The 25125-nt window shown below is 38.1% G+C and overlaps 2 protein-coding genes and 1 pseudogene across 5 annotated transcripts in view; 2 read left to right on the top strand and 1 right to left on the bottom strand.

Annotated features, from left to right (window-relative positions):
* Positions 1 to 8921, top strand: part of LOC311178097 (uncharacterized protein) — a gene marked incomplete at both ends in the record, with an annotated part of 30304 nt that extends 21383 nt beyond the window's left edge. Inside the window, 3 exon segments of the mRNA XM_084244481.1 lie at positions 4287 to 4375; positions 8148 to 8198; positions 8202 to 8921. Of these exon segments, the coding sequence (XP_084100607.1) occupies positions 4287 to 4375; positions 8148 to 8198; positions 8202 to 8921 (860 nt within the window).
* The window catches only part of BTRC (beta-transducin repeat containing E3 ubiquitin protein ligase), a gene marked incomplete at both ends in the record, with an annotated part of 164247 nt that overhangs the window by 21541 nt on the left and 117581 nt on the right, over positions 1 to 25125 (top strand). For 2 of the 3 annotated variants that reach the window (XM_084245063.1, XM_084245062.1), the window contains one exon: positions 22991 to 23098. The exons of the other annotated variant lie outside the window; for it this stretch is intronic. In XM_084245063.1, coding sequence (XP_084101189.1) covers positions 22991 to 23098 — 108 coding nt within the window. The remainder of the gene's footprint in view (positions 1 to 22990; positions 23099 to 25125) is intronic. 3 annotated transcript variants of the gene reach the window in all.
* Positions 12247 to 13465, bottom strand: LOC311178096 (proteasome subunit alpha type-2-like; annotated as a pseudogene). The gene is made up of 2 exons: positions 13403 to 13465; positions 12247 to 12877 (listed from the first exon to the last, which is right to left on the bottom strand). The product of its transcript is annotated as a proteasome subunit alpha type-2-like (transcript).

Here is a 25125-nt window from a genome sequence, read left to right as displayed (position 1 = left end):
ATTCATAAAATACACATCCCTTTCTGCTGTTACTTAATATTTTAGGTCCTATGTGATTCATGTGACTTAGGTCATATAATTAGGCTATTAAATGGTTCAGATACCCAGCAAACTCTTCAAAGCTTCCATTAACAAGTAAGCTAATATTTTGCAACAGAATTTGAAAATGAAAGCTGACCATACATGCCTCTATCCCATTGTTCTTAGCTATTGTACCTCCTCTGGAATGTAACAGTGCATGGATTTAAACTTCCCTTTCTCCTTCAGAAATTCTCTCTTTCAGAACAGAAATTTTAAAGACTAGCTTGTGAATTTGTGTTTTACATAAAATCTGATGCATTGATATTCAGGTTGGTGTCAAAAAAAGTGGGCAGTAGCACTAGGCTGTATATTTGAGATTTATTAGTTTGCATCTTGGCTTGTAATAAATTGGATTGTAAGGTTAGGTACTTTATTTTCCTGGAAGAAAAAGAAATATTAGGTATACTCATCACTTCTCATCTTACAACTTCTTGTCACATTTCACTTGCTTCAGAAACACTCATTTTGGATCCTTCTTGTGAATATGTAACTCTTAATACTTGATGTCCTAAGAGAAAGGAGAAAAAATTTCTTATTTAACCTAAATAATAACCACCCCATCACAGAAAATGTCCTCAAAACACATCACACAAATAGCCAATAAACTTACTCTCTTGCTAAATTCCGTAGACTGGACTGGGAGGGTGGATAATGTTCATCTTTGTTACTTACCAGGGAACATGACACTTGATTTTTGAAATGGTTATTTATTTCATATATTGTAGCTGCCAATCAGCCAGCTATTTGCAAATAGTGAAGTAAACACACCACTGAAAACGAGTTTCTCCTCTGTTTGTGTTTCCTAGGAAGTCAGATGTAATATGGTTCCATTTATTTATATAGGCATTTATTCTCTTTCTAATGAGCAAGTAATTTTCTTTTCTCTACTCCTACACAAAAGTTAAATTAAGGAGTACCCAAGAGGGCTGGGATACTTGGTTTGCAGTCCTTGAAATACTGTTTGATATCAGGGGATCCTTTCATGAGCAGTTTCCCTCCCGTTAAGAAGGCAGCTCCAGATAGCTCCCTTTTGAACTCATTGTTAGTGCAGCACATCTGTACAAAGGGGGATGGTCCAGAAATCTAGTATGAAGGCTTATGTCTTTTCCCTGACCTCCCAATCAGGATTTTAGTGTCTTCTTTTGGTCTTTTTGGCTGAGAAGCTAGGGGCAAGAACTCTGATTGCTTGTATTGCAGCCAGCCTGCCTTCATAGGTGGATAATTAACATGACACTTGCCTCTGTTGAGTCATAGCAACTGTTATGAACAAACATGTAAATCCATACTGGAAAAAAAGCATTGCAATGCTTTTCATCAAAATAAAATACTGCTTAGGGGCCTCCCCGGTGGCGCGGCGGTTGAGTGCTGGGCTGCAAAGCTGCGCGCAGCCTCGGCAGCGCCGGTTCAATCCCCGGCCACCGGGCCAGGGTCCCACATGGTATGCAGACCTCTCCTGCTGCCCTCTGCTCCCCTCAGCAGTGTACTTCGTCCGTCTGCCTGTTCTGCTCCCTGCTCTGGCTCTAGTGAATCCTCTTGCCCTCCCACGCTTCTGACTGTACCCAGTGCTTGTATAAATAAATAAATCTTTTAAAAAATAAAATAAAATACTGCTTAAACGTCTATTTACTCTTCTAGTTACAACCAAGATTTCTTTTTTCCCTCTTTTTGTCCTTGCCTCCCTTTTCTTTCCCTCATCTCCTCCCTGCCTCAGAAATATATAAAGCCTAATCTTCCCAATGAGCACTGTAGCCATTTGAAATTTGTGTATAGGCCAACCCTACATCATCAAAAGTTGTTGCATAACCCCATGATCCCAGGTCTCAACTGGTGGTCTATTTATTTCAAATAATATTTAATGCAATAAATTCTAGGACAATAAAGGAATTTGGGCAGTCCCTTAGAGCTTGTTGCAATGGGATTTGCTTAGAATTTAACACAGCAAAATTCCAGTGTTCCCTAATAATTTCTTTTTGGCATGATTTGAAGGGTCTTTTAAGTACAGATATAAGAGATTGAGTTTGTAAAAACTAATCTGAGATAATTGCAGTTTTACTCTCACCTAGTAAGTGAGCATATATAGGATCTCTTTACTTAGCATAAGGTGATTTTTAATATAGCAAAGAAAATGTAAGTCAACATCCCTGCTTTTTGTTCTGTTATTGGGGGAATAAAGATACCACCTGGCTTTGTGCATAAATTTGTTTACTAAGTTGCTTTATTTCCCGTAGATGGGTATTAAAAATGACTTTTTGGGGGCCTCCCCTGATGGTGCAGCAGTTGAGCGCTGGGCTGCGAGGCTGCCCGCAGCCTCTACAGCGCCGGTTCATTCCCCGGCCACCAGGAAGGGTGGCCAAAAAAAAAAAAAGACTTTTTTTGGTACAGAACACATGTGGCAACTAGGTTTTATTATAAAACCTGCTGCCTGCTAATGTTGAATATGCTATGTGATTTAAAAAAAAAAAGAAAATTATTCTTAGTCCAAATTCATCAACCTTAAAGTAAAATCAGGCATAGTTCAAATATTTAGGATATGTTAATGCAAATGAAAGACAAAACAAATATTTGGCAATTAAGAAAAACATTATCAAGGCTAGAAATATTTGGTCTTTGTCTTGTACCCGGAGTTCTTATCTCAAGCCTGTGACTTTTAAGATCTTTTGTTTTCTGTACTGAAGCAGAATAGTGAAAATATTTTTACAGAAAGTTACAGAGGGAAAGTCTGTATTAATTTGCTTTGGGTCATTCCAGTCTCTCTGGTAAATTCATAATTAGGCAGCCCTTTTTAAGACTGTGTTCTAGTCTCACAGGTACACAGCTACACCATATCTGGTACATCTAAATTCATATGTGAGGAGGTTATGTTTTTTTTAAAGCATATTATTTACACAATTCACTGGAATGGCTCCTTTGGAAGTTGGGTGACTCTCTTATGTAATTATGTACTTAGTAACCCTGCGCTACACAGCAGTAGAAATTCAAGTAAGAATAATTTACTGCTTATGCATAGTTATTAGAATTTTAAAGCATTTGTTTGTTCAAAATTCTAGTTTATCAGAGTGTTATATTTGACTGATTACATACTTAATAAATTATAATGAATAAAATTTATTTTAGAAAGCAACCAAGTTTGAATTTTAACAGTTTTAAATTAGTATCTGGAGTAGCTTTCTTCCCTCCTCTGGCCTTCTTGTTTAAAAGAATTCCCATCCCTTTATGGTGAAATTTAGGTTTTGTGGTAAAATTTAATAATTCCTATAGAAAAAATTCACATTAGAATTGTTGTACATGGACTTAAATCACAGAATTATGGACTTTTATAATGGCAAAGTACTGTTAGAAATATTTTAATTTACTCTAGCTTACAAATGTAATTGAGGGCCTCCCCGGTGGCGCAGCGGTTGAGCGCTGGGTTGCGAAACTGCGCGCGGCCTCTGCGGCGCCGGTTCGATCCCCGGCTGCTCCCTGGCCACCAGAGGAGGGTCCCACATGGCGTGCAGACCTCTCCTGCCGCCCGCTGCTCCCCTCAGCAGTGTACTTCGGTCCTTCTGCCTGCTCTGCTCCCCGCTCTGGCTCTGGTGAATTCTCTCACCCTCCCGCGCTTCTGACTGTACCCAGTGCATGTATAAACAAAACAAACAAACAAACCAGCAAACAAATAAATAAAGCATGCCTCTATAAAAAAAAAAAAATGTAATTGAAGCACTAGAAATTAAGTGAACTACCTAAGGTATTACATTGATTTGAGGATAAATGTGCCCCATAACCTGAGGTCTTAACTCCTAAATTAGCATCATACCTTTTTCAGTTGTCATAATTCAGTTTATTTTCCCAGGGATATCTTGAACAATTCTATATGTGTACAATAGAGAGCTAATTATTCAGAGATTATAAAAATTATATGAGTTTATATGGTCTAACAATAATGACATCAAACTTGTAATATTTTATATTTTAATTCTAATTTATCTAGTGTTTCCCAATGTTTATAAATGTTAATATATGGTGGACAAATTTTTGAATCTAATTTTCTACTAGGCTATAATCTGTTTAAAGGCAGGGACTTAATTTACTTCTCATAAAGTTAATCCAGTTTAACTTAAATTAAAAATATTTTTCCAAGCCTTGATGGCATTGTTGGGGTAAGTGCAGTTTCATCAAGTCTTTTGACTTTAAGTAACAGATGGTCACATTCCCCCTTTAAGCAGGAAGGGGCAACTATTTCAAGGGTATAGAGGTTGTTCGTGGTACTAAAGGGGACGATGTGCAGTTAGATATTACTGTGGGCAGAATGAGGGTACCTTGGCACCCCAAATTTGCACTCTCTAAGTAGTTTCTGCTATCCACTACATAAAGAAAAAACAAACACTTACTGTATGAGACGGTCAATAGAAAACAACTTTAATAGAATTTGTATGCAATAGGGAAAGAATAAGTGCATATGGTTTCCCAATGAAACACCCAAAATTACCCATCCCCTTGTGGGTAAATGTCCAGCCAAAAAGGTTTGTCTCAAAGCAGGACTACTGAGACCTGACAGCTTGCCACAAGTCTAAGGCACTTTGTGGCAAGGAACCATAGGAGAGGGGCAATAGGGCCCAGGCAATCTGGAAGGAAAAGAGCAAAATCAAAGTACAAGTCAAAATAAAAGCTGCCATTGTCAGCCTCCCCGTGGGTCTCTCACCCACATCTCTTTCAAGAGTCTCCATCCATGTCCCCCAGGTCTCTACTGCAAGTTCAAGAAGCTTGCTTCTTGGCTTGCTTCATGGCTTCCTCACATGTCTCTCCGCTCCACATGCTTCCCCAAGTCTTCTCTTCAAGTCTTTCCCAAGTACTTTTAAGCTTCCCCTCACCACTCAGCTCCACCCTTTATTAGAAGGCAAAGGGAAACATGGAACCTGCCCTCTTTCGATTACTCTGTTGCAATACCACAGTGACATAGAGCCAGTCACTGGATTCCTTTTGGACTCAAGGCAGCCACCCTTGCATTCCTGGGATAGATCCCACTTGGTTATCATATATACTCCTTTTTATAGGTTGCTGAGTTGTATTTGCTACTATTTTTTGTATGTTAACTAATTTTATTGTAACATTCTTATATTTTGCAGTTATTGTTGTTATAGCGATATTGTCTCTTCTTCCTCAGTCATCCATGATGTTGGGACTAGTGGGTGCTGCCATCTTCCCTTTAAAGAAAAAGACAAAATAAGAGCATCCCTTCTATAGGGGTCGTTGTTTCAGTGTGTGTTTTGTTTTTAACTTTTGCAGTGCTTTTGAAATCTGTTGCATGTAGGTACCACTCAGCGGCCAGCCTAGGGCCTAAGATGGTAGTCTATCTTGTACTTCAATTCTCGATGTCTGTGGCTATGGTTTTAGTTATATGCACAGATGTACAGCTTCCTAGGGAGCACCGAATTTTATAAACCGCTTTATGGGTTTCCTTTTTTAAGATCCTCCCTCACGGTGCTCTCTACTTACCTGGAACTCTCTTTTTCAGTCCACCAGGAGCCAGAAAACTGGGGCTAATTTTAGCCTGATCTATCTGAATGTGTTTTTCTGTCTGGGGCTAAATGATAGAAGAAAGGAGAATAAAAAACAGCTCCTTTGATCAAAGAAGTTTCTGTACTTCAGAGTTTTAGGCTTGCATGTGCCCTTGCTTCTACTCTGATTGTCATTATAAGATTGCTTGGAGAGGACAGAGAGAATTTTAAAGAAAGGAAAATGGGAGATTTCCCCAATGGTTTCTGAGTATTAGTATACTCCTCCTATACTCCTTGGATTAGAACTAGAGGGTTTCTCCTGGATCTCTTTTTGATTATACTGATGCCTTCTTTTGGATTTCAGGCTGCAGTCTAGGCTGGTGGCTGTGGGAGAAATTTATAAAAGGTAAATTCATTGTTGATTGAGTGCTGTGTTGAAGTCTTTCCCAGTCTACCTACTGCTGTTTATACTTTTCAGAGTCTTCAAATAGCTGTACATTCTGACCATTTTTAGTAGCTGCAGTGACAGACAACAGAATACTGATTCTCTTAACTGGAACCAGAACCCTTCTAGTTATCTTTTTATTTTTTTTTTTAAGATTTATTTATTTTTATTTATACAAGCACTGGGTACAGTCAGAAGCACGGGAGGGTGAGAGAATTCACCGGAGCGGGGAGCAGAGCAGGCAGAAGGACCAAAGTACACTGCTGAGGGGAGCAGCGGGCGGCAGGAGAGGTCTGTGCGCCATGTGGGACCCTTGCCCGGCAGCCAGGGAGCAGCCGGGGATTGAACCGGCGCTGCAGAGGCTGCCTGCAGCTTCGCAACCCAGCACTCAACCGCTGTGTCACCAGGGAGGCGCCTTCTAGTTATCTTTTTGATGCTGATTTAGAGCTAGTTAACAACATTCTCTGTAAAGTTCAGTCCTTTGATATTTGTTGATACTTGCTTCATGACCCATCTTAAGCTCTGTTTTGGTAAATGTAGCAAGCTGTAATTGTTGGGTACAGTGTTTTACATAAGCCATTGGGTCAAGTTCATTAATTGTGCTAGTCAATTCTTTTTTCCTCATTGTATCAAGTGGCTCGGAGGGAAAGATGTTAAAATTTCAGCTGTGACTGTAGATTTGTGTATTTTCCCTTTATTAAAAAATTTTCCTCCCTTGTGCGTCCCTGATGGCACAAGGGGTTTAGTCACAGCACTATGAAGCTGTGGGCAGGGACAGCCACTGTAGCACGAGTTCTATCCCAGCCAGCCAGGGAGCTAACTCACGTGGCACAGCAGACCTCTTCTATCTCGCCCACTGCTCCCCTCAGCAGTGGATTTCAGTAGATCTGCCTGTTTTGCTCCCTACTCTTGTCTCTGGTGAATCCTCTCACCTCTGGCTGTACCCCTGTTCTTGTATGCATAAATAAATAAATCTTTTAAAAAAATTCTTCCACCACTTTTTATTTACTTAGATCTTGATTTTATCTTAATTAAAAATGTTTTGACTTTTTCTTATTAAGATAACATTGGTTTATAGCACTCTGTATGGTTCAGGGAATAGTTTCATACCTCCTCAGATGTACATCACTACACCACACCCACCACCAGAGCGCTCATATCCCTTTACCATACCATTGGCTCCCTACCCCCGTTGTTTTACCCTCATCCTCTGCCTCTGGTAGCTTCAACAGTGCAGTGATATTTCTAGGCTTTGTTTTGGTTTAGTTTTGCCACTTCCTTTGTTTCTTTATATTCCACGTGAGTAAAATCATCTGGTATTTGTTTTTCTCCCTCTGGTTTAATATAGCCCTTTCTTCTCCCTTTAGTTCAGTGTATTTTACGTGTTATATTTTGAAATTTTGTTTTCAGTACATACACTTTTAAATTTTTGATAAGTTGACCTCTATTTCTTGATAAGAAGTATTTGATGTTTTCTAGCCTTTTCAGCATTTTTATGATGACCTTTTATGATAGCTTTTTCAAGCTTTTAACTTATCCATATGTATTAATATATAGTTGTATTTTGGTTTTAATTCAGTCTAACAATCTGTTTTTCAGTGTCTGGATTTGCAATGGCTGGTTGGAATATGTCAGTGACAGATGCTAACCAAGTGTGTAATTTAAAATTTGTCTTATAGCCATATCAAAAGAGTGAAAAGAACTGTTGAAATTTTCATAATGCTTTTTATTTTGCCCAGTATATTTTAAGTATTATCATTCTAAGATGCAACCAATATAAAATTTTTAATGAGATTTTTTTATTTTCTTCTTTTTTGTGTGTGCATGTGAAGTCTTACAGTTATGGTACATATCAATTAGCACTACCTCCCATTCACATACTCAGTAGCCACATTTGACTATTGAAAAATACAGGTTTAGACCATTTACACTTAATGTAGCTATTAGAATCATTACCTTTAAATTTACCATTTTGCTATTTATTTCTGTTTGTCCCAACTGTATTTTTTACCTTTTCCTCCCGTTTTGGATTATTTTTAGCTTTCATCTATTCTTTTGGCTTGTTAGATACATTTTGTTTTAATGGAGTACAGTATACATTTAAAAATATTTATTGAGACTCTGCGGGCTGTCGAGGACTATAGGCCATCGAAGACGGCAATTTGGAAGAAATGGAAGAAGTATGGCTGAAGAAGTGAAAAAGACGAAGAAATGTGGATAAAGATCCTGCGAAAGAAGATGTAGAAAAGGCTAAGAAGAGAAGAGGCCACCCCCCTGCGGAGAAACTATCACCAAATCCCCCCAAACTGACAAAGCAGATGAACGCCATCATCGATACTGTGTTAAACTACAAACACAGGTGTAATGTGGAGAAGGTGCCCAGTAATTCTCAGTTGGAAATAGAAGGAAACAGTTCAGGGCGACAGCTCAGTGAAGTCTTCATTCAATTACCTTCAAGGAAAGAATTACCAGAATATTATGAATTAATTGGGAAGCTGGTGGATTTCAAAAAAATAAAGGAAAGAATTCGTAATCATAAGTACCGGAGCCTGGGTGACCTGGAGAAAGATGTCGTGCTTCTCTGTCATAATGCACAGACATTCAACTTGGAGGGATCCCAGATCTATGAAGACTCCATCGTCTTACAGTCAGTGTTTAAGAGTGCTCGGCAGAAAATTGCCAAAGAGGAAGAGAGTGAGGGTGAAAGCAATGAAGAGGAGGAGGAGGAGGAATCAGAGGCAAAATCTGTTAAAGTAAAAATCAAGCTCAATAAAAAAGATGAGAAGGGCCAGGACAAAGGAAAAGGCAAGAAAAGGCCAAATCAAGGAAAAGCCAAACCTGTTGTGAGTGACTTCGACAGTGATGAAGAGCAGGATGAAAACGAACAGTCAGAAGCAAGTGGAACTGATGATGAGTGATCAGTATGGACCTTTTTTCCTTGGTAGAACTGAATTCCTCCCTCCCCTCTCACCTACCCAGTGAGTTCACTTGTGACATGGGCCCTGGCTTGTTTCTATATCATCATCATCATCATCTATAAATTAGCTTTAGGATAGTGCCAGACAACATATGATATCATGGTGTAAAAAAAAGGCACACACACACAAAATATTTGTAACATATTATGACCAAATGGGCCTCAAAGAGTCAAAGATTAAAACAAAAAAGCTTTTGAAGGAAAATATGTGGGTGGATAGTATGTTTCTAAGGGTGGGTCTAATTTGGTAATGGTTTGATTGTGCCTGGTTTTATCACCTGTTCAGATGAGAAGATTTTTGTCTTTTGTAGCACTAATAACCAGGAGAAGCCATTAAAAGCCACTGGTTATTTTATTTTTCATCAGGCAATTTTCAAGGTTTTTATTTGTTCGGTATTGTTTGTTTTTTACACTGTGGTACATATAAGCAACTTTGATAGGTGAAAAATGTACAGTAGTTAGACTTCACCTGCATATACATTTTTCCATTTTATGCTCTCTGATCTGAAAAAAAAATGCTTTTTAAATTGTATAAGATTTATGTCTACTGTAAACATTGCTTAATTTTTTTGCTCTTGATTTAAAATTTTTGTTGAAAACACTATTGAATATTGCAATCTATATAGTGTACTGGATGGCTTCTTTCGTCAACCTGATCTCTCCTATGTTACCGATGTGTATCATCTCATCCCTAAAGTGTACTTAATCTTTGCTTTCTTTGCATAATGTCTTTGGTTGCCAGTCATAAGCCTGAGGCAAATAAAATTCCAGTAATTTAAAAAAAAAAAATTTATTGAGGGCCTCCCCTGGTGGCTCAGGCAGTTGAGCGCAGCGCTGTGAAGCTCTCCGCAGCCCCTGCAGCACCGGTTTGATCCCGGCCGGCCGGCGAGGGTCTCACATGGCGCAGCAGACCTCTCTTGTCTCACCCACTGCTCCCCTTAGCAGTGTATTTTGGTCAGTCTGCCTGTTCTGTTCCCCGCTCTGTGTCTGTTGCATCCTCTCACCCTCCCGCGCATCTGGCCTGTACCCAGGTTCTTGTATAAATAAATCTTTAAAAAAATAAAAATATTCATTGAAGTGAAATTCACATATCCTAAAATTAACAATTTTAAAGTGAAAAATTTAGTGACATTTTGTACAGTCACCACCTCTGTCTTGTTTTAAAACATTTTTATCACTCCAAGTAACACTTTTATCTATTTAGTAATTTCTCTCCATTGCCCCTTCCCTCCAGGCCCTGGCTTTCAACTATTTTGGATATTTCATGTAAATAGAATCATACCATATGTGACCTTTTTTTTTTTTTAAAGATTTATTTATTTATTTATACAAGCACTGGGTATAGCCAGAAGTGCAGGAGGGTGAGAGAACCCACCAGAGCCAGAGCAGGGAGCAGAACAGGCAGAAGGACCACAGTACACTGCTGAGGGGAGCAGCAGCGGGTGGCAGGGGATTAAACCGGCGCTGCAGAGGCTGCGGGCAGCCCTGCAACACAGCGCTCAACCGCTGCACCACCAGGGAGGCTACCATATGTGACCTTTTATGACTGACTTCTTTCACTTAGTATGTTTTGAAGATTCATCTATGTTGTAACTTACACGGGTACTTCATTTACTTCTATAGCTGAATAATATCCCATGGTATGTATATACCACAATTTATTTGTTGGTGAATATCAGGGCTGTTTCTACCTTTTGGTTATTGTGAATAATGTTGTTATGAACATGTATATACATATACTCATCTTAGTATCTATTTTTAATTCTTCTGGAACTATATATAGGAGTAGAACTGTTAGAAGTGGTAAGAGGATAACTCTTTTTAACTTTTGCGTAACTGTCAAATGTTTTCTACAGTGGCCAAACTATTTTATATTCCCACTCGCAATATATGAGTTTTTGGTTTCTCCACATCCTCACCATTTTTTCTTTTTCTTTATATATTTTTTACATTGTTGTTCATTTTGTACATTGTTTGATACATTCTTCCTTTTTTAAACTTTTTAAGAATTATTTATTTATTTATACAAGAGCTGGAGTACAGGCCAGAGTCGTGGGAGGGTGAGAGGATTCACCAGAGACAGAATGGAGAGCTAAAAGGCAGACCTACTGAAATACACTGCTGAGAGGAACGGTGGGCAAGACAGGAGAGGTCTGCTGTGCCATATGTGGGTTAACTCCTTGGCTGGGGATTGAACTCATGCCGCAGTGCTTGGCGATAGGTTGATAGCACTGAGATTTTAACCCCTGCACCACCAGGGAAGTCCTCCCTTGATTCTCTTTGCAAGACACCTAGCATAAATATGTTGTACCACTTGATTATTTCCTGTGGACAGTTTGGTGGTATTCAGACTTTTCCTAGCCTTTTTCTCTTAGTGCTTTATTTTGCTTATTGCTATTTTTCTCATTCCCTGATTTTTTTCTTATGTAGTATTTAATCTGCTGTTAATCCAATCTCATGAAATTGTCTTTTTAGACAATTTGTTATACTGTAAGAAATACATTATTTGCTATATCCTACAGTTACCTTCACTGTGTTTATGTTAGAAAACTATTTTAAAGTTTTTTAGTCTGCTAATTTAATCATTTCTGTCATTTTTGGAACTGCTTCAGTGGACTGATTTGCTTCCTCATTATGAGCCACATTTTATTGCTGCTTGTCTCACCTAGTAATTTTAGATTTAGATATTATAAATATAACATTAGTCAGTGTCTGTATTTTGTTACCTGTTTAAAAGAGTTTTGCAGTTATTTTGACTAGCAGTTAAGTTTCTTGCAAATCAACTTAGTGTTTTAGCTTGATATTTTAAAATTTGGATTTAACAGTTTATTATGATTTATAACTGTCATTTTAAAAACATAGGTCCATTAAACCATGTAGAAATAAGAGGCAAAAAGTCTACAAAACAAGACATACTTTATTTTTTAAAAAGATTTATTTATTTATTTATACAAGCACTGGGTATAGTCAGAAGTGCGGGAGGGTGAGAGAATTCACCAGAGACAGAGCAGGGAGCAGAACAGGCAGAAGGACCGAAGTACACTGCTGAGGGGAGCAGCGGGCGGCAGGAGAGGTCTGCGCGCCATGTGGGACCCTCCTCTGGTGGCCGGGGAGCAGCCGGGGATGGAACTGGCGCTGCAGAGGCTGCGGGCAGCTTTGCAACCCAGCGCTCAACCGCTGCGCCACCAGGGAGGCCCAATAAAACATACTTTAAACATGTCTAAGCAGGTAGATTATCAGAAATCCCAGATTTTTCAGTCACTTCATTATTCTGTAGGAGCCAGGTAATCCTTAATTCAAGTTGGAGTAAGTCTCCTGAATCCATCTTCATTGCATATTCCAACTTCCCTGTTATCTTCTGTCATTTGCCCTTCAAAGTTTTCCTTTATGGTTAAGAGGTTAAGATGGCTGTATGAATGTCATTTCCAAGTTCTAGATCTCCATTATATCTTATATCAAGGAAAGTTTTTCCCTTCACATAATTTTCCCCCAAGGCTGTGTCTTTCCAGGCAAAATAAACTCCAGATGCATCTTACTAAAATAAATTTGGTCACCCCTCATTCCAGCCATAAATAAGGAACTCCAAATTAATGACCACCACCTGAAAGTGTATTCTTGCATCACAGAAGCTAATCTTTTTACCAGATAAGCTGTGGGAATGGGTTCTTGGTCAATCAGATAGTACTGTTGGTCTAGTTTTTGAACTCTGTGCAGAAGCACTCTGTAGTCTGGGCCTATCCCACTAAACCTATATGCTTGGTAATTGGTTCCACTCTGTGTATACTTCACTCATAACAAATGGGTTTCTGGTTTTTCTCAGTGCTTATATCATACCATTTGCAGCTTTAATTCCCCTGACGTGGTTCCTCTAACTACAATAGCCAAAGCATGTTCAAGCTGAACAGACAGTCCAAAAGTGGTCAGCAAAAGCTGTAATCATGCTCTGCCATTTTTACTTGGAGACCCCTGTTGTGCCTTGATTTTCAACATGTTAGGGTAAGTGTAGTGTGCCTTTTATTCTAGTGTAGTTCATCCCTGTAAGTAAAGTGTGAGCCTTTTGGGGCTCCTACTGATTGTTCAGTTAGGCTTTCTGCTCAGAAAAGATAAGTCCCCCAGCTCTTGTGGGTAGTAGTTGTTGAGCACATAGTTCTCTGTAGTTCTTTGCCGAGTCATACAGAGTTTCACCCTGTGTGAACAGGATTTAGTATTCAGGAACAGACTTGAGGGATCTTATATTCAGATAGCTGAAGCTCTTTTCTTGGAATGTTGTCCAGAATCACATGTCGCATTTAGTTGTCATGTCTCTATAGTCTCCTTTAGTCTGGGACAATTCTGTATTCTCTTGACTTTCATGACATTGACTTTTTTAAGGATTACAAGCTAATTATTTTGTAAATTGTTTTTCATTTTATACTTTTCCACTGTGTGGATACTCTCTTCCTGCTCACTGCTACTGCGGTCCCCCGTGTGGAAGCCTTCTTCCATGGGCCTTAACAATCATTACCAGGCATTCCCCCATGTAGGTTTTTTCCCTCACCTTAATCAGGTGCTGAATCTCTATGCCGGGCCTCTTTCCTCTCGAACACCTTTCTCATACCACTTGGACTCCAAATACCTATATTGGGCCACTCTGTCCACTTCTGGCACTCAGCCTGTTGCCTACTTAGCATGTACTCACCTAATTGTTTTTGAACTGTTGGGGTAGGGAAGGAGATGAGGAGCGAGTAATCAATTAAATTTTATTTAAAATATAACATCTTACTAGCTATTTTTATAGCCATTGTTCTTACTATATTACTTTGTAACTGAGTGAATTACATTATAACAAATGTATTACAACTTAAACAGAAGCCAGTGATCTATGTAATCCTCTACCCAAGCTTTCATGCATTATTTTTCCACATATTTGAGGTGTGTTATCACATTCATGATTTCTGACCTAAACAAGCCTCCCCACCTCCACCCACCTTCACATGTATGGTAGTTTTTAATTTACCTGTGTCTGTCAGTGCTGCAACCATCTTCTTGTCATTCAGGTTTAAAATCTTGACATATTTATACAAGAACCGGGATACAGGCCAGATTCACGGGAGGGTGAGAGGATTCACCAGAGACAGAGCAGGAAACAGAACAGGCAGACTGATGAAATACACTGCTGAGGGGAGCAGTGGGTGTGACAGGAGAGGTCTGCCGCGCCATGTGGGACCCTCGTCAGTCTGCCTGTTCTGTTCCCCACTCTGTCTCTGGTGAATCCTCTCACCCTCCCATGAATCTGGCCTGTATCTGGTTCTTGTATAAATAAATAAATAAACCTTTTTTTAAAAAAAGATTTTCTCTTTTTTTAAAAGATTTTATCTTTTAAAAAAGATTTTATCTTTTAAAAAAAGATTTATTTATTTATGCATATAAGAACTGGGGTACAGGCCAGAGGTGTGGGAGGTGAGAGGATTTGCCAGAGACAGAGTGGGGAGCAGAACAGGCAAATCTACTGAAATCCACTGCTGAGGGGAGCAGTGGGCGAGTCAGGAGAGGTCTGCTGCGCCGTGTGGGTTGCTCCCTGGCCAGGGATCGAACTTGTGCTGCAGTGGCTACGGACAGCTTCATAGGTTGCATCTTAACCCCTTGTGCCACCAGGGAGGCCCTGAACTTATTTTTGATTCATTGTCCTCTCCTCACAGTTAGTCATTAGGTCCTATTGCTCCTTCTTTAATGTACATTGTCTTCTGTTTTCATCACAGTGATGATTACAGCAACCTCTTAGGTGGGCTGCCTTTTCTTTAGTTTAGTAACCTTAGTAACTTCTTTAGGTCTTATTAAACGTATTAGATTCAAGAGGTAAGATAATGAATAGTGAAAGAATTTTATCCAATCATGTACCTTCCTCTCTAGTAAAATAACCAATGTTATTTTATCAGTATACTCACTATTTCATAAGTAAAAAATGTGTTCTTTTCTTTGATATGGAATCTCAGTGATCTCTCACCATATAGTACATATTTATCAAGCATCTACTATAACCAGATGCTGAAGATAAAAATAAATTAAAAAAAAAAAAGAGAGACATGGCCCATATATCTGAGGAATATAGTCTGGGAAAGGAAGCAAATACACAATTAATTTACAGATAGTGCCAAGCACTACAATTAGATTAATGCTCGTGTCTGAATTTTCTAAATTAGAAATTTTAACTAAACCTGTATAGTAGTTATTGTTGAACAATACATTGTATTTTTCCCTGTAATTATTATCTGTGTTAGTTAATTTATCTCCCTAAATTAAGTGTAAACTGCTTGAATGGGTCTTTGTAGTGGGGAGTCTATGGATTTTGGGAGACAAACACATGGAATCTTATTTCTGCTGTTGCCACTTAGTCATTGTAACTTATCTAAACTTGACTTTATTCTACTGTTAAAGTGAAAATATTAATAATTCTCTGAGAGGGTTGTAATGATAAAATGAAATAATGTGTTAAAGGATGTAGCACAATGTTCAGCCAACAATACATCCCTGATAAATTTTGGTTTTCCTCCTCTTGCATACCATCTGTGTCCATTATGGTAATGAGCAATAAATATTTGATGGATAGATGAATTTATTGATCCCATGGTTTATAGTTCATAGTGGCTTTCCAGAATATTCTGAAATGCAAGTGGCATTCAAGGAAGCTTGTTCTTATTTTATATATATATTTTTTATATCGTTATTCATTTTTATACAGTGTTTGATTTCTCCTCTCTGGTGTTGTCCCCATAAAATTACCACCACCAAGATACCCATGAACCATCACCATAGACTCTTGTGCTCTTCCCTCCTGTTTTGATCCCTTTCCCTCCCCCTCCTCTGATGAATGTCTCCAATTTATAGCTTGACAGCTGTTTTTGTCTTTTTACTGATCCCTTGTATAGTTTCCCTATGTTCCTCCTACAAGTGAAACCATCCGATATTTTTCTTTTCCTTCTGACATATTTTACTGAACACAATCCTTTCTGGGTCCATCCATGTTGCTCTGCATGGTATAAGTTTATCTTTTTTGATTGCTGAGTAATATTCTACTCTGTATATATACCACATCTTCTTGATCCAGTCATCTGGTTTTGGACATTTAGGTTGTTTACATATTTTAGTTATTGTAAATAGTGTTGCGATCAATATAGGAGTGCAAGTGTCTTTTCAAATTAATGGTTTTGTGACCTTTGGGTAAATTTCTAGGAAAGGAATTGCTGGGTCATATGGTAGATCCATTTTCAGTAATTTGACGGTCCTCCATATGATTTTCCATAGAGGATGGACCATTTTGCATTCCCATCAGCAATGAAAGAGGGTTCCCTTTTCTTCATATCCTTGCCAGCATTTGTTATTTGTTATTTTTTATTTTTTAAGATTTATTTATACAAGCACTGGGGTACAGGCCAGAGGCGCAGGAGGGTGAGAGAATTCACCAGAGACGGAGCAGGGAGCAGAACATCCAGAAGGACCAAAACACACTACTGAGGGGAACAGCGGTGAGGCAGGAGAGGTCTGCCATGCCATGTGGGCATCCCCTGTCCGGTTGGGAATTGAACCAGCGCTGCAGAGGCTGCAGACAGCTTCCTAGCGCTGCACTCAACCCGCTGCACCACCTGGGAGGCCCCATTTGTTAGGTTGTTTTTTTTTTTTTTTAAATGTGGGCCATTCTTACTGGTGTGAGGTGGTATCTCATGGTGCTTTTGATTTGCATTTCCCTGATTATAAGTGATGTTGAGCATTTATTCACGTGCCTGTTGGCCATCTGTATTTCCTCTTTGGAGAAGTGTCTTTTTAGCTCTTCTGCTTACTTTTTAACTGGATTCTTTGTTTTTGTTAGGTTGTGTAAGTTCTTTGTAGATATCTGATATCAGTCCGTTAGCAGTTTTGTGGAGTGCTGATATTTCCTCCCAATCTGTTGGGTGTCTCTTCATCTTGGTTACTGTCTCTTTTGCTGCACAGAGCCTTTTAGTTTGATGTAGTCCCAGCTGTTTATCTTTTCCTTCATTTTCTTTGTTTCAGGGGATGAGTCTTTAAAGCTGTTTCTGAGATGTAGGTCATGGAGTGTTTTGCCTATGTTTTCTTCTATGTATTTTATGGTTTCAGGTCTTACATTCAGGTCTTTTATCTATTTTGAGTTGATCTTTGTGTATGGTGTGAGATAGTAATCTTTTTTTTTAAAGATTTATTTATGTGTACAAGAATTGGGGTGTAGGCCAGAGGTGTGGGGGTGGGGTGGTGTTAGGATTCACCAGAGACAGAGTGGGGAGCAGAACAGGCAGATCTATAGAAGCATTGAGTGCCACAGGAGAGGTTTGCTGCACCATGTGGGTTAGCTCCCTACCCTAGCTGGCTGGGGATCGAACTTGTGCTGTACTGGCTGGCGATAACTTGATAGTGCTGTGTCTTTAACCCCTGCGCCACCATGGAGGCCCAAGATAGTAATCTATTTTCTTTTATTTTGCATGTAGCAGTCCAGTTTATTGAACTAGACTGCACCATTTATTGAAGAGGCTGTCCTTATTCCACTGCATATTCTTTGCTCCTTTGTCTTAGATTAGTTGTCCATAATTGTGTGACTTTATATCTGGGTTTTCAATTTGGTTCCATTGGTATGTGTCTTTGTTTTTGTTCTAGTACCATGCTGTTTTAATTATTATGGCTTTGTAGTATAGTTTGAAGTCTAGGAGTGTAATACCTCCATTCTTCCTTTTTCTAGTCAAGAGCACTTTGGCTATTCAAGGTTTTTTTTTTATTTTTTTGTGGTTCCATGTGAATTTCATCAATATTTGTTCTATTTCTTTGAAAATAGTTATTGAGATTTTTATTGGAATTGCATTGATTCTGTAAATTGCTTCTGGTAGAATGGCATAGAAGCCTGTTATTGGTAATGATGCCACTTTACTTTTTTTTCACTTTGAAGTTTTCAGACTCATTTTAATTTTATCACCATCTTGTGTAAAAAAGCTAGGCAGATGTGACTGACCTGTGTGACAGGTGGAACTTTTTTTTTTTTCAAGTGAGTGTACTAAGTTGGGATTCTTAGAGGCAGTCATTGGATTTGCATAGGTAGAATCTGAATGTGTGGCTTGTGGAATACTGTAGTTCTGTTGGCCTGAATATTTTAGTTGATATAGTAGTGAAAGGGGAATTTTGTTTCATGGCTTAAGGATACATAAACTCTCAATGCAGCAATCTTTTTATTGTTGATTATTATAGCTTCTGTTACTCCTAGAAGTTGACCAACAGGGACCTAAGTTTAGGAGATTTTGTCAGCTTTCATGTAGTAAATGCTGAGGCCAGTCCTTTGCCTGCAGGGCCGGCTATCAGTGAAGAGGAACTGAATTTTCTCCTGGCAGCCAAGTGAGGGGAGGAGTCAAGGTTTTCAGTGTTCTTCCTGTAAGTGAATATGTGCCATTGAACTTAATGGGCACTATCTGTTCTCATTGAAGCACCAGAGGCCTTTTGCTGCAACATTTCAGTCCCTTTTTCTGAATTCTTTCAGTAGTAGGATATATATTCAGACATTTTTTTAAAATGCTGTGTATGCTTTTTTAAAAGCTGGTAAACTCAGTTGAATAACAAACTTCATATGTAATAATTTATAGTCTTCTGTTCTCTCTGATTCGGCAAAGGAGAGACAAATGGGGTGAGGTTAGCTAGGAAATGAGCTAAAGAAATAAATGTTTGATCTGTAGATCTGGATTTGTGTAGCATGGAGGCAAATGTGTAATCCAAACTCTGTTGTAACTTTTGAGATTATATGGGAGCAACATTTAAGAAATACGTTATTTAAAAGTTCTTTAACAGTTAATCAAGGTTAATTGTTTATAAGAGTATAGATGCTGAATTGTAACTTAGTTTAGAACCTGCTTTTATTTTATTTTTTTTAACTTATTTTGTGACGCTAATGATACGTGTTTTTTTTTTTTTTAATGATTTATTTATTTATTTGTTTGTTTATACAAGCACTGGGTACAGTCAGAAGCGTGGGAGGGTGAGAGAACCCGCCAGAGCCAGAGCGGGGAACAGAGCAGGCAGAAGGACCGAAGTACACTGCTAAGGGGAGCAGCGGGCGGCAGGAGAGGTCTGCATGCCATGTGGGACCCTCCTCTGGTGGCCGGGGAGCAGCCGGGGATCGAACCTGCGCTGCGGACTGCGGGCAGCTCCTCAACCCAGCGCTCAACCCCTGCGCCTCGGGGGAGGCCCTAGAACCTGCTTTTAATTAAAAAAAATTTTTTTTGATGTAGAAAGAAAACCTTAGGAATCAAAATACAATGTGTAAGGAGGCACAAACTTTTGAAACTCAAACTTTAAGTGGAAAACTGCATGTGCTTTTCAGTATTCTAAATAAAAAACTTTAAAGGGATTGTTTATTAAGTGTTACAGTACAGAAAATGTCTTATATCTTTGTCAGAAATTGACCAATCATTATATCCTGAAATATATAAAAGTTATATAAGAAAAACTATGTAAGAATAGTAACCAAATGACACTGTTTTTCATGCTGCTGCTTATTGTTCAGATTCCCCCTTCCTTTAGAAAATGCTCCTAAGTATAAAGATAGAAGGGAAGGAGGTAGAAGAGAAGTTATAGCATATCCCATTAATTTTGTAATTGTGTTTTTTCCTTAATGTTTTTAAGTGGCATTTACCAGTATTGTTAAGATTAATTGTTATAATACACACCAATTTGAAAATTGGTTTTTAAATTGAGCCATAATATATAAAATCTTATGGTAATGTGCAGATCAGACTGTAGTCAGTACAGTTTTCATACCCACACCAATTGTCTGGTAATAATCGGGAATGCATCCTCTGTGTGGTATTTGCAAGTTAATGCTATTTTAGAAATCACACTAGTGTATCTAGTGACTTTCCTGGGTGTATGTGGCTCATTATTGATTATAATATTTTTCAATTTTAATTTAAGGGGATGGAGTGAGCCCTTTCACATTTTTAATTGTTAGGAATTTTGATGGACAATCTCTATTGAATGAATGAGGAAGAACATTAGAATGAGTAAAAGTAAGGAAAGTCAAATAATAAAGTACCTGGTGCAGAAGAAACACATATAATTTGTAAATATAAAATGGAGACAAACATTATAAGATAAATGCCTTAATATTTCTTAAGGTACATTCATGAATGCAAATAGAGATGAATATTTTAATAGAGATCATACAGGTGGCTTCAGGATGGGATAAGTGACATGTTATCTTTCAGTGGCCACTCTGTTTTCTTCCACCATTTTTCTCTTCTATATTTCATGCTACCTTTACCCCTACTTGCTTACTCTCATTTCTTCTCCCTCTTCCACTTTTTTTTTTCAAATTCAGTCTCTCCTTCAGAATGAGATTTTCTTCTACCCAGCATACACAGACATACACAAAACTGTAATCAGCTGCTTAATAATGTATACAATGTTTCTCATTAATAATGAGGTGAGGTAAACTCTCTAATAGCAAGCTGTTGTGTGTTTTTTTGAATACTAAGACTTTCAAATATGGAAGAATTTAAGGTTGAGAGAATGTCACTAGAATGTAAAAGATTTTTGTCTCTTTTGTTCATGTTCTATCCCTACTACCTAGAAATGTGCCTAGTTACAAGGAAGATGCTCAATATATGTTGAATAAAGGATTAAACATTAGACATATAACTTTTAAATTTCATTTACTTATATCAAAATTATTTTAGTGAAGAATTTAATGCTTCCATTGTAGAGCAGTAATATGAGTGAACAGTGATTGTCAAAGAAAAGTCTTTTAAAAAATCCTGCCTTCTTTTCTTGATGTCTTCTTACATTATGATAATGTTTGCTACTGAGAACCACTGGATGAGACTGAAATTTGTGTAAGTCATTCTAAAGGAGAGATGGGGGTAGATGGCAGAAGTATAGTGGCGGGGTAAAAAGGAGGACACTACAAGTTCAAAGGTATAGGTATAAGATGGATATTTGAGCAAAATATTAGGGTAGTTAATTAGCTTGAGTGCAAGACCCAACTGCAAGGACAGAGAAGGTAAGTTAATATAGGTAGTAGGCAAAGGTCAGTTTGGTAGAGTGCTTGGATTTCATACAACAGATATAGGGAGCCTTTGTGAATTATTAACAGGAAAGATCTGATAACAAAGTGAAGACATTTATATAACTGCTGTATGTAAAAATATGTAACTCAGGTGAAGAAATACTGGAAATAGTGAACAAAGTTAGGAGATTTTTGTAGTAGTTCAAACTGTTTAGCTGTTTGGTTGGTATGTTGTCCATTGATAAGTTTAGCAATTACCCTTCTTTGAACTCTGATCTTTTGACTTTATCACTTCCAGGACAGATAGAAGCAGGAGAAAGTTCTGTACTAACAAGCAATAGGCTTCTATTGTAACTCCTACTTTTCTGCTTTCTAAATTTATAATCATGGATAAACGCTTAATAATTCTTAAACATTAATCACCTTAACTAAAAATGAGGAAATAATCATGTGAAAGCAGGAATGGAGACCAGAGTATTTTTTTGGAGGATTTTGCAGCACACTACCCTTATATCGGTTGCAGAATGTGTAAACAATGAACACCATATTTTGTTTCCTAATAACACTCTACAACTAGAGTTTCTCAAGAAGAAAAAAAAGTGCTATGATGATGATATTATATATTTCAAAACTTGTAATTTAAAGTTTGTAGTGTGGGGGCCTCCCTGGTGGTGCAGGGGTTAAGTCTTAGCACTATGAAGCTATTTATTAGCAGCCACTGCAGCATGAGTTTGCTCCCTGGCCAGGGAGCTAACTCACATGGTGCAGCAGACCTCTCCTGTCTCGCCTGCTGCTCCCCTCAGCAGTGTATTTCAGTTGATCTACCTGTTCTGCTCCCCACTCTGTTTCTGGTGAATCTTTTTTCATCACCCTCCCCCCAGCCCCGCCCGCTGCACCTCTGGCCTACACCCCAGCTCTTATATGCAAAAATAAAAATAAAGTTTGTAGTGTGCATTGACTGTTACAGTTTAAAATACATATTTTTTATGTGTGCTGTGATCAGATATTTAGTTTTTATTTTAATAGCTTTATAGACTGTAATAGCGGTCAAACTAATGGACAAAACTTCAGTCTGGGATACTTTTAGAGAAACTTGAAGACTTAAAATTCTAAAAGTAAAGTGTTTCATAAAGCTCTAGGAGCAATAACACTAATATTTTTAATTACTATTACTAATTAATTACTAATTATAATCGCTAATAACTAGTATTACTAATTAATACACATACTTTTTTGTTTAGAAAATTTTAATACCAGCAGCCTTTGGGGTTCTTTCATTTTGTCTCTTTGTTTGTTGTTGTTTCCCCTTTTGTTTGGTGGTCCCCGCCTCCACCCCTTACACACATACAATCCATCTGGAAAGATGAAGAGGCAGCTGCTATGGTAACTGTGCATTTTGGTTAATGAATAGCAGGCTAACAAGATACATAAAACACATGCAAACCATGCAGAGATGGAAGCTGTCAAAGCATAGGGGTATAGCACTTTCTCTTTTCCTTTCTTCCACTTAAAAAAAAAAAAAACCTTAACTTTCCTGTGGTACTATGTTTTCAAACTTACCATTCCTGATATTGAAATGCTACCATGGGCTATTCCTTTTTCTGTTTAGTCTGTACAGTATTAAACACTGGTAATTTTATGGGTGATAGGGCACATGGAGGAAAAAGAATTGATTTAATTGGGTTAAATAGTAGATTTCCTTTAGACTCATACATAGACGAACAGGTACAAAAATTTTTATATTAAATATTTGACTTTTGGACCTATAACCTCTTTCTCCGCCTTTGCTTTTTGGCCACTAGCGCCCCCCTTGAGTTTCTCTCTGGGAACAGAACTAGGAAGTAGCATGTTTCTTTTAGATGTTTCTATCATAAAGGCCAGCTGCAACTGGAATAGTGCGTTCAGCCAAGTCTTTATAATTCCTGTAATCTGTGCCATCCTGTCTCATACTGTTCCATCTCATAGTTGTCCTTTCTCTGCAGTGCTCTATGCCCAGGTCTCTGTGGCTGGGCTGCTCCAGCCTGGCGGACAGTATGCCTTCGCTGCGATGCCTGTATAACCCAGGGACTGGCGCACTCACAGCTTTCCAGGTACTTTCTCTGTCTCTGTGGGTTATTTGTGGGCTAAATCCATGTGTGTGTCTTAATTCATTAGTGTGTCCTTCCTTTCCCACGCTTATGTTCACTTCTTCACATTGCCTGTATTTCACATCATCCAGTACTCCTGTAATGATTAATTTTTAATGTAGATTCAGACTGATCCTCTCTTAAAATATTCTTACCGTCATAATTGGTTTATCAAAATTGTCATAGCACAGTTGACTGTTGGTTCTCTTATCTAGTAGAAGCATGATAGTGAATATTAAAGTAACCTCAATGAATAGTATTCAGTATGTAATTTTGTTCTGGACCTATATAAAACCAATTAATGTAATTTATTAATTACAGCCAGTTGTTTGAAACACCTGTTGTGTTTTTGTTATGATTATCAAGTTCTTTATTCAGAGTGTCTCCTGGTTACCCTATTACTATAGCTATATATTATTATAGTTGTGTGTGTGTGTGTGTGTGTTTTGCAAGAACTGTTTATGACCAACAGGTTTAGAGTATAGTTTTCACCTTGAGACATTCCAGCTGGTCTTACATAGACGGACAGATTCTTGTACCTTCAGTCTTTATTTGCGGTCAGTAGGACAGTTCCAGGGTGTGAGCAAAAAATATAGAGGAAGAGAATGGATAATTTGTAGAGGAAAATATATCAATAAGAAAGCGTGTGGTGCCCATTACTTAAAGATTGGGGTAACAGTTATGGTGATTTTCTTAGCAGAAGTGCTATCTATCCACCTCAAGTACTTGGAACTTATGTTTAACATTTGATAGTAATACAGAACAAATTAGGTTTCTTAATTTGTTTTTGACCTATGTAACTCATATTCTGTTTCAAAGAATTTCAATGACAAGCTATAATTAAGCATTGGAATGCTACAATTAAGTCTTCGTTAAACAAGGGGAATTTAAGTATTCCACATTTCTGAACTGTGCTAGCAGTTGCTAGTCTTTAATGATACTATTTTACTGATGGCAATGCTGCATATTTATGTTTGTTCTTTGCAAAATTTAGCATTAAACTTCCTTTGCTTGATTATGAGACTAAATACAGTAAAGTGTATAGCTTTAAAATTAGTTAAGTCAGGGCTTTATATGTTCTCTTTCTCACTTAGTGGTATGATCTTGAGCAAGTCATTTCACGCTAATGCTTATTTCCTCACCTGTCAATGGAGGTATATTAAGGGCATGCGGTAAATGGTTGCTATTTTTATCATCATCCTCATTCTCATTAACATTACTATTGTTAGACTGTTGATTTCCTGAGAGTATCAATTTATTTCAAATATCTTATGTTTTTTACTATTTGTCATTGATAAAGATTCAACTCTACAGGAACCTATAGTTTAGCCTATCCTTAACCTTTTTGGGTTTGTAAACTTTAGCAAAACTGCAAAATCTGAGAAAATCGTCCTTACAAGACCGCCCTCACTTCAGATACCAGTGGCAAGTTTAGGAGCCTCTTCTACCAGCCTCAGGTTTGATTATTCACAAAAAAGAACTGATTGAAATCTACTGTTGTCATGTTCTATTATAGGGGAATGATACAGGTATAAATTAAACAAAAGAAGAGACACAGCAGAATCTGGAGAAGTACAAATGTAGAACTTCCTGTCATTCTTTCCCCATGAAGTCATGGATGGCATTACTGCCTGCTAGCCACAGTATGTGACAACTCACGGAGGATATTGCCACCCAGGGAAACTCACCCAAGCCTCTTCTGTCTAGTCTGTAGTCCTCCTGTATGTCTTACGAATATTTTCAGCCTCTATTTCCTCTTAGGATTGGTTCAGAACCCCCATCATCAATCACATTTGTTCATGGCCAAAGCCCCCAGGCAAAAGAAGACATTCCTGGCAGGTTCCAGGGCCCAGATAACCAGATAACCTCCTCCCAGTAGCCAGATGCAAAGGTCACATATCACTTTTTTTTTTTTTAAATTTATTTATTTTTTTTTAATAGAGGCATGCTTTATTTATTTGTTTGCTGGTTTGTTTGTTTGTTTTGTTTAT

The sequence above is a fragment of the Talpa europaea genome, assembly GCF_964194135.1.
Source record: "Talpa europaea genome assembly, chromosome: 10".
Lineage (NCBI taxonomy): Eukaryota > Metazoa > Chordata > Mammalia > Eulipotyphla > Talpidae > Talpa > Talpa europaea.
The sequence above is the reverse complement of the archived record's forward strand: the minus strand, read 5'-3'. Positions and strand labels throughout refer to the sequence as shown.